The sequence below is a fragment of the Saccoglossus kowalevskii genome, chromosome 7 (assembly GCF_978046115.1).
Source record: "Saccoglossus kowalevskii chromosome 7, keSacKowa6.1, whole genome shotgun sequence".
In the NCBI taxonomy this organism is placed as follows: domain Eukaryota; kingdom Metazoa; phylum Hemichordata; class Enteropneusta; family Harrimaniidae; genus Saccoglossus; species Saccoglossus kowalevskii.
This window is the reverse complement of record NC_140647.1, coordinates 15,479,804-15,489,852: the sequence shown is the minus strand read 5'-3', so window position 1 is coordinate 15,489,852 and position 10,049 is coordinate 15,479,804. Positions and strand designations below refer to the sequence as shown.

The 10,049-nt window shown below is 33.8% G+C and overlaps 1 protein-coding gene and 2 long non-coding RNA genes across 3 annotated transcripts; all 3 read right to left on the bottom strand.

Annotated features, from left to right (window-relative positions):
- Positions 1–199: 199 nt before the first annotated feature.
- LOC146740472 (SCO-spondin-like) lies at positions 200–5,560 on the bottom strand. Its single transcript, XM_085501798.1, has 10 exons — positions 5,527–5,560; positions 5,086–5,211; positions 4,864–4,974; positions 4,164–4,277; positions 3,922–4,029; positions 2,358–2,546; positions 1,489–1,665; positions 828–998; positions 493–739; positions 200–260 (listed from the first exon to the last, which is right to left on the bottom strand). Exons 1-10 carry the CDS (start codon positions 5,558–5,560, stop codon positions 200–202), a joined length of 1,338 nt encoding a protein of 445 aa, XP_085357924.1.
- A 1,108-nt stretch (positions 5,561–6,668) lies between these two features.
- Positions 6,669–6,930, bottom strand: LOC144348181 (uncharacterized). Its single transcript, XR_013419795.1, has 2 exons — positions 6,849–6,930; positions 6,669–6,715 (listed from the first exon to the last, which is right to left on the bottom strand). It is a non-coding gene; the product is annotated as an uncharacterized LOC144348181 (long non-coding RNA).
- A 1,546-nt stretch (positions 6,931–8,476) lies between these two features.
- On the bottom strand, positions 8,477–8,846 carry LOC102802382 (uncharacterized). Its single transcript, XR_014929980.1, has 2 exons — positions 8,739–8,846; positions 8,477–8,549 (listed from the first exon to the last, which is right to left on the bottom strand). It is a non-coding gene; the product is annotated as an uncharacterized LOC102802382 (long non-coding RNA).
- Positions 8,847–10,049: the final 1,203 nt, after the last annotated feature.

Sequence of the window (10,049 nt, the reverse complement as noted above, 5' to 3'; positions counted from 1 at the left end):
ACTGGTTCAATGGATGGCAATCAGATATGATAACAGTTCGTGTTTTGCAAATTAACAAAATAGCCAAGCAAAAAGTTTCCATGGAAATAAGTTTCGTGTTTCATTCTTGTATTATTTATAATTTAAAACAAGTCAGAAATTTTAAAGAAAGTTTTAGTTTAAATTTCTTGACAAAGTATTGATAGAAGTGATATAATTTTCAAACCATACCGTCACATTCGTGTTCTGTACAGTGGAGGACACCGCCTGATTCACAAGTACTGCAAATGAAAATAGTTGTTAGGTATACATTTACAACAAAGTTCATTTTAATATATGCCTGTGTATGAATAATTTTGCCTTTCTATATTTGCCGATAGGGATGTCTGAATCAGTTTATCAGTCATATGATTTTTTATTGTAAGTTGTATTGTTTAATAACTGGAGTAATATTTTTAATCACATTTATTATCAAAGTAATCATATTTACTTGTCGTAGTAATTTGATCTTACCAGTTATTACAATCCTTTTTTTTGACGATTTCCCCAATAGCATACATTTCACCATCATAGAAACAGCCACAGTTTTCAGTTTCAACGCAAACTCCGTTCTTGTCCAAGAGTTGGTTTTCTGGACAATGACAACCTGGTTCGCACGTGTCGAGACATTCCACACTGTTGCTCAAAGCATTACACGAACGAGGACATGTTCCGTGGCATTGGTCTGCAGTCAGTTCGACCTTCCCGTCAACGCATTCCTCTGGAAGTCAAATATACAAAAAAGTTGCCGAACAAAAGAAACAACCTGCTTGATTTGAAAGACAAACAAGTATTGTGAAATTACTCACCACCACAAGGCTGCATGTTACAACCGGCAGTTTGAAATGGTGCTCCTGGGCAAGGAGCGCCGCCAAATTGAGGTCGTCCGTTTGAACATGATCGGAATCTCAGTTTGCTTCCACCATCACATGTATTGGTACATGGTCTCCAAGGTGACCAGGGTGTCCAATTTCCATCAACTAGTATTAATGAAAGGTACAAGAAAAATAACTTTTATCAGCAACTAAATAAATACATGGCGTACTATTATAAAATGGTAATCAGAGGGGGATGATGTAAACTGCCAAATTTTCACTGCTAATGTTTGTGATTTGATAATTTTATGTCATTCATGAAGATAAAATGTTGTCACAGAAAGGCTGTGTTGTAGAATGGTAGAAACATTTTCACTGCAACAAAATTCGGCTGTTTTCAATGATTTGCGAACAATTTGTTTTTGTGAAATGAAAGCAGTTTACAGCATAATCATGAAATCATATGTGAAGTCACACGATAAATACAAATTAATGACTGCCATAGATTGTTTCTACATGTACTTCTATTTCATGTCACGTTAGCTATCTTTATCCTTTGGTACACCAAAAACTATATATTGTACATCTTATCTTAACATTCCATAACTAATCAATCCCAGATATATATCTAAATATAACTCAAAGACAGACTTACCCGGACATGGTTCCTCTGCACACTCTTCAGTTTCTTCTTCTCTTCCCTCGCACACTCTACCACCATTTGAAGGCTCTGGATCAATACATGTCCGAAATCGTCTTTTACTGGATACGTCGCATGTGGTTGGACATTCTGTCCACTCAGACCATGTTGACCAACCACCATCGATTGCGGCTGTAAAGTGGGTGTATAATTCATATATAATCAGTAAATTAAGCTACATGTTATAGTGTGTGAAATTAATGATGTGATGATATATACTTTAAAATACTTTATTTTAACTGGAATAAATTTTTGCTGAAAAGACTTTTTGGGGTATTTTGTATGAAGTTTATTTTCACTGATTTTTGATAAAATATAGGAAAAGAGATATATTCACTGGATTTTACTTTCACTGAATCAACTCGTCAGCAAAAGCAGCGAAAATTTATTCCAAGCATAAATAAAGTTTTTTACAGTAAAACATTATAGCACATTGTACAAGAATTAACAAGATCATTAACATAGCCAATCCATTTAGATGCTACGTGATCATCAAGCTACAATTTTATTTGAATGCCATACATCGTGTGTGTAACTGGTTATAATTTATATTTATCTTTGATGTTTTATGCATTCACACATGCAGACATGCAGTGCTTCAACTCAGAGGGTAAGAGAGGTATCACTTATTTCTTGGCTAGATGGATAGATATGACTCCATGAGTTAGCAATACTTTGAAACAGACTGTTTTTTGTTATTAGTAGTCATGTAGATAGGTTGGGTTTGTATTTTCCATATATAAACAAAATCCAATATATTAGTTATTTTTACTTTAAAATATCAATCATACTGCAAACAATAAAGACAACATATTTATACTTACGAAGTGGTACGCATGAATCCCTGGCCTCATCTTCACCTGATTGGCAGTCCGTTTTGTTATCACACACCTCAATCGTGTTGATACATTCACCTGATGTGCATATGTACTGATTTGGTCCACATGTTACTGAGGGCAAGGTAGTCATTCCAACTTCAACAATTTTCAGGGGAACTGAAGGTCTAGTAGTGGCTGTAAAAATTAACATACTTCAAATAAGTAAATAAATAAATAAATAAATAAATAAATAAATAAATAAATAAATAAATAAATAAATAAATAAATAAATAACCACTTTTTGTCACATGACCTATTGTTCTTCCACTCTTTTTAAATTAATTGATTATATTTATGCTAATTGCAAACAAGACACTTTTTCATTGATGTACAGAGGGAAAATCAATACAGTTGAATTCATGTGCCCAGTGTAAACGCTACAGATAACTGTACATAACTTGTAAACCGTTATTGACCTTGCACCTTGGCAATAAGTGTGCAGCCTTAGTCAAGGTGCAAGGTCCGGAGTCGGCGCGGAGATATAAGATTTTCAAAGTGTGGGATTTGAGCCCAAAACATCAAACAAATCAGGTAAAGCACCCGTTGTGACGTCACAGGAAGTGCTGTCCCAGCACAGACCTGTGTCATATGACGCCTTACTAGCCGATTTTGGCTAAAATAGCGCTCCAACGCCTCTTTGCACTAGTGTTTATACACGAACTTGATAATTGTTTTTCCAATTTAAGTTGCTTTTAAATCATTTTAGTGAAATATTGTTTAGTGAGTGAAATATTAATATCATAAATAATTCAATCTTTGAAACAACAGAAACTAACACATGATAAAAAAAATCAAATTTGTGTTTGAAGTTCAAAAGTACTTGCGTAATTTCTGGTTTCAACGAGTTCGAAAATAGAACGTCCTTGAACGTGATGAAATCACGCGTAGAACTCCTTCTGAACCAGACACTAGCAGCAAAAACTTATTGCAAATTTGCGCAATTTGGGCCCAGTTTGTTCTTACAGGTTTTCTAAGTTTCATTTATCATTATTTAGTAAACAGGTCCCTGAAACGATTTAATATATCCGTAAAATACATGGCAATCGACGATTGACTTCGAAACGTTCAAAATTTTGAACAAACTCCCGGAACACCTTGCGCGATATGCGTCAGATCGGTGTAGAAGACGCCGACCTGCAGCGTCAATGGTAAAGCACCTAACTGAGCTATTACCAATTTCAGTGGATATTCTCAACAAATTTACGCATTAAAATGGTCATTTAATTGCTGAATATTTCTATTTTATATATTTCCAAGTTCAAACACTCCCTCAGAACGTTTTGGGTTTACAGATATAAAGCCAAATTAAGATTTATCAAGATTATGGTAAATTGCATACAAATTTACTCAACTGTGTATCTGTAAATCAACACTGTATGTAACATGTGGTGTTTCTAATAATTAATGTATGGTTATCAAGATAGCATACTGCTGTTGATTTGAATACCAAAATGCTAAAATGATTCATGTGGAAGTGTCTGTGTAATTAACTGAATTTAATTTAATTTACCGCAATCTTCCTCATCATCCCCTTTTGGACAGTCTTCTTTTCCATCACATCTCTTCTCGGGTTCTAAACATCCTTCACCTTCACAGTTGTACTGACCTTCCTCGCAAACTGAAAGATCATTGTTTTATTTATCACTGGGTTGGATTCAGCATGAAAACATATATCAATTGGCATTTACATTTCACTATGTCTTCTTTGTTAATTTATGGTATATGAGTCTAGAATATGTTAAGTTTACTTACCACACATTTCTTCGTCTGATCCATCTGCACACTGCTCGATGCCATCACAAATTTCATGTGTTGGTAAACAATCAGAGCAATCTCGACAAGTGAACTCGTGAGGGCAGGTGCAATCTAAAATGAGATTCATATTTGGTGGATTACATAATATACTTTCTAACAATATACATACTTAGATACACACTGAACAAAACGGTTACTAAATTTGTCAGAATTAAACAATCAGTTTTTGAACACGTATTAGATGCTTAGCTGTTTTATGTTATAATCGTATCTTTGTTTTTAATAGCATGTGAAAACAAGATTTGTACTTAGAGTTAGCAAACTCCCTAGGAAAGTCCCTATGAACATTGAAATATAGCGAAGGGACTTTCTTATTGGTCCTATCAAATTATCTAATGTTATGAAAACAATTTGCTACATTTTGTGACAATCTCACTTTCCCTGGTGTCACTTGATTTTTGACTAATTAATTCTTGTCTAGGTATGTACTATGTCTAAATTGTTGTCTGTTTTCATATTACAACATTGTTGTGACTATACAAAGAAAGTTGTAAATTATGCGTATGAAACTTATTTGCATTTGAACTTGAAGGGGTTATTGATAAGGACATTGAATATTGATAAGGACTTTCCCACGGAAGTCGCAAGTTACCCGAACAAATCTTGTGTAGGTCTGCTTTAAATAAATATAACTTACTACATCCATATTCATCACTTCCATCTCCACAGTCATCATGACCGTCACACTGATGTATGGCGGGAAGACAAGGACCGGTATCGCAGGAAAATTCTCTGACATCACAGAACTCTGTTGAGGCAATGCACAACATGAATTTTCAGTGAGATTAAAATCAACGTAATTATTCATTTTGGTAAATTGTCAAAGAAGTTAGTTATAAAAACAAAAACATCAACTTACTGCAGTCTTCTTCATCAGCGTGGTCATCAGCGCCACAGTCGTAGTCATGGTCACATAAAAATATTCTTGCAATGCATTTCTTAGATTCAGGACACTGAAATTCACCTTTTCCACACTTTGGAGGACCTAACAATGATAATGTATTCAAAATATATTCAAAATATAACACATAGCACTATGTGCTTTGTAAGTATACTGTTACTTGGTATATATGCAATGAATTATGGGAGCAAATTTGAATAGAAAATTATTAACATATCACATTAAACGTAGCTAAATTAAATGTCATTTTAAAATAATTAATAATATCAATAATATATTCACTATATTTCAAGAAAATTGTCAAACGACCCCATAATAATGAAATAAAAATAAAATAACTGCTATTCTTTAAATTGGTCCCCTAACCTACTTAACTAGGTTGACTTACCACAGCCATACTCATCCGAGTGATCATTACAGTCTGGTAATCCATCACACCGAAAGTTCTGTGCCACACAATCCCCGGATGTACATGTAAATTGGTTTTCCTCACACGTGTGCACTAAAAGTGAACCAAAAAAAATAAACCATGTCAGGTGTAAAAGTATTTCAACTACTGATGGTACTATGCGGTCTGTGTACTACATGGATAACTAGAAATTACCATAATAATAATAATAATAATAATAATAATAATAATAATAATAATAATAATAATAATAATAATAATAATAATAATTATCTTGCAAATGATATTTGAAACTTAAATCCAACAAGGACACTGATATTGACTAGTTTCTAGGGTTAGCAACATTGGAAAGGTGCAATACACAATACACCTGTAGCGCCCTCAAGCAAAGTGTGTCTGTAACGTAAATAGGTGCATTTGCAGCATCAATGTTTTCAATCTGCAGTTGCTGTTCCATCGATAAAAAATAATGTTTTTCAAGAGACATTATTGTATTCTCACTACAAACTAACAAATAGTCATTTGGAGTGGCATTGGTTTCCAAGTACTTTTGATGTCACAAAAGTGATTCATTGCTTGAAGAAGCAAGCTGTAAAAGAAATACTATTTATGTTAAAACTGTTACAGTATCTTACCACACTCTGTTTCGTCACTTCCATCATGGCAGTCGTTGCCACCATCACAGACCCAGCGACCAGGAATGCAACGTCCGTTGCCGCATGTGAATTCTCCAGGCAAGCATGTTTTCTCTGTAAAATAAAATGTACTTTTTTTTCTGTTGTGATTGTTTCTATTTTCAGACAACAAATACAGACCTGTAAATATTTTTTTAACTATGTAATTAATTACTGTCTTTTTTTCATATATTTAATTTGTTATTTATATACTGGTAGTTTTTTAAAGTGCAATAATGTGAAGTTGCATGAGAGATACTTAAAAACGATCATTATGTGGGAGCATGTCCATTATTTGGCACTTTAAATACCTGAAAATACACACCATCCAATACATCAGTTTGTATTCAGAATCAAAAATGTCATTTGAGGCCATTAAATAATCAACATTATCTTATATTCTTTTTATTTCTAGTAACACAAAATTTAAATCCTCCAATAGTATGTGTGGTTCTTACCGTGACAGGATTCACCCATGCAATCAAAACGTCCATTATTGCACGTGCTGGAACAAAGAGACATACAATGTTATATCAATGTTTCCTGAAAACACTGTCAGAATATGAATCTGTAAATGTGTCATAATATACTTAATATGAGATTGTATTAGATTATCCAAGTAATATAGGGAGACTTACCAGTTCATACAGTTTGCATGAATTACCGTGCCTTCTGGGTAACTGGCCCCATTATGCTTGCATGGACATTGATCAACTGGGATACACGCATCGCCTAAATAAGGGAATCAGTGATGAATTAAGTATTTTGCACTGAGGCATTTCTGGGACATTTTTTATTGATTGACATATTCATTCTATTTGTCACTTGCTACTTGCTATAAGGCTAAACTTTGTTCATGGTATTTTGCTGTAAACCATAATCGTTGATTATTTCAAATTGGTCATTGTTATATACATCTTTTTTACATCATATAAATTTGTACAAATGTAATAATTGATAATAATTGTGTCATCTGACTCAAAACTGAAAATTGCATAAACACAGTAACAGCACTACCATATATGGTCATATGACATGTGAAATGTGAATGTACCTTGTGACACAGTTCCTGTTGGACAGTGGCAACCTTCAAGGCATCCTGAACATGCATCTGGCAATTCCTCGTCTATATCATCACAAGTGGGCTGACACATCGGTCCACACGCCTCGTAAACATACCCTTCTTCGCACTGTATAGCTGAAAATGACATATAGCGGGTTTTACATGGGTGATTGGGGTTACGAGTGTCACAACAATAATCTAATACCGGTATATACATGTACATTGATAGTATGTAATATATATTTATCTTTCTCCATGGATATTAATAGATGACATTGTCATATTAATCAAACATGTATTAGAACCTGTTTTGTAAAACCAGGCCTCGATTATTGAAGTGAAAAATATAAATGAATCGAAATAACCACTGATATATTTTGGAATTAGATTTTATAAGATATTATGTACTATTGACAAAGTGCTTGTGTGATGTCAAAATAAAAAAATAAATGTGTGAAAGCAATGGAAACTGTGTTTGGTTATATACTAGTAATCATAATCATATTGTCAATATTTAAAAAAAAATTAATTGTCAAATTACAGATCAAAACAATGAATGGTGTCAATTTGACCTATGTATATGAAGAATGTGCTTTGTCACTATAGGGAACAACTAATATGGCTGCATTACTTAAATTTTTTAACTTAATTTATATGGCTGTATTAATTTTTTTTTTTAACTTATTATTCAATTTAATTTATTTGACTATATTAATTTATCTTTTTTTAAATTCAACTCTATAAGTAGCATGGTTTTGTTTTGCTATATGTGACAATGCTTTCTACATTAATCTTGTAGTGTGGTGAAGGGCAGGACATACAAGTACAGACTCAAGTATCTTGCAGGCCTTACTACCGTAAAATCTGTATTAGAAGCTGCATCCCTAATAGAAGTCGCACCCATTATTTTTGAATAATTGAGAATTAAAAATTCACCATTTCTCATATGTATAGATGCTCTAATAGAAGCCGCATGCCCTCTGTTGCATTCTACCATTTTAATAGAAGCTGCAGCTTCCGATACAGATTTTACAGTACTATAACAAAACGTGTTGTCTATTGATGCATATCTGCCTAGCAATTTTCGTAATACCAAATCAATGTTCAAAACAGGTTTGAAGCACACTAATACATGAGGTTAAAGTTATTGAACTTAATCGACTTACGACATAGTTCCTGTGTTCTCCACTTAATGTAAACACCTTTTCTGTTACATTCTTCACCATATGCTGCTATGGCAGTACACAAACATTCACAGTCACCACCAGAGTCACATCTACAACAGAGCGTTAATAAATTGTCACATATCTAAATGACTAGCATCGGGCAGTGTACATTCTATGCTCAGTAATCAATTAGCCTTCATTCAATGGTGAATCCAATATAATAAAATACAACACAATGCAAATGTAGTTTTCTGATTTGGGGGAAAATAATGTATGAAATAAGAGTTTGTCATACATACCCACATGCATCAAATTGACACCATTTCACAAATGGTTCCGGATCAGCAAGGGCGTGACAGGGTTCAAACACTTGATGCCGAAGTATACTACATCTTTTCTGAGCCCACGTAGCTCTCCAAGGGTTTTCCTGAAAATCAATGAAAACAATGGACAATGTACAATATTAAAAAAAATTTAAACTATCGGTATATACATTATTCATAGCACTGTTTATTGACTCCTCAGAAATATTAAAGTACTAAATGTTAGGCTACACACAAGATTTCTCTCAAACATACCTTACAAGGGTTAAGAGTTTCTGCATTGTTGACATCACCACACGAGTCAGATAATTTCCAACTATTGCCGAAGTTATCGGATACTTGTTCCACTATTCCACTTCGTGTTTTAAAGTCGTTTTCCCTGTTACCATCGTAGTTGCCGCACATACCCACCAGTCGTCCACTGTACTCAGGTTTTACTTTAATGTATACACGAGTAGCTGAAATTAAGATTTACACAAACAAATGGTTTATTAGATGTAATTATGTTTTTTCATTAAATTATTCAGTTTTATAGTCACCGGCAATTGGTTCAGGAAGATGCATGTATCATAACTATCAGGAAGAAGTTATTTTCTGAATTATATGTTTGCAAGACTAAAACTGCAAGTTATATGAGTTTTTCAAAAGTTTTATTACATTATTTTTTTTTCTCATCACAGGTGAATGGAATACATAATTCTCCTACTAAGAGATATGTACATGTACACATTAAGCAAAAAAATAATTCGCCTCTGCTAATTTGAGAAAGCAAAAAAAGTGTAGTCTATTTATTTGCCCTCACAAATGCCCTTCATTTGCCCAACCACTTGAGAACTAATATTCTATGCTCAGACTGGAATTGGAATTCTTCCTACCTCCATCCCATATTACTGTTAGACCAATTTCAGTTGTGATCACGACAAAAAGCCCAGCTCTTGCAATCTCTATAGTATTATACTTCTTTGGGAGTGTGATCTCTACACCGTTCACTGTAACTTCCTTGTAACGCAGTAGATGTATTTTAACACTGCCGATGTCAACGTTGACCGACTTAGTACATGTGATACCATTGGTTCCACATGGTACATTCTCAGCCGTGACAGCAAATGCACCGCTGATTTCTTCCGTAAGTAGGTAGTTACACTCCCCCATGAAAGAAAACTGTTTTCCATCGAACGTGATGTAGTGAGGATCACCAGTAGCTGTACATAAACCTGTAATATTCAGAAATGTTCATGTTATTTGTCTTTTGATGGGATGCATTGATTCTGTTATTTCATTAACCTT

Coding starts and splice junctions, on each gene's coding strand:
- LOC146740472 (XM_085501798.1), bottom strand. CDS start 5,560: ATGGATTACCAGACTGTAATGATCACTCGGATGA. Junction 4,278..4,863: donor AAGTGATGAATATGGATGTA/GTAAGTTATATT, acceptor ATCTCATTTTAG/ATTGCACCTGCCCTCACGAG. Junction 4,030..4,163: donor ATCAGACGAAGAAATGTGTG/GTAAGTAAACTT, acceptor ATGATCTTTCAG/TTTGCGAGGAAGGTCAGTAC.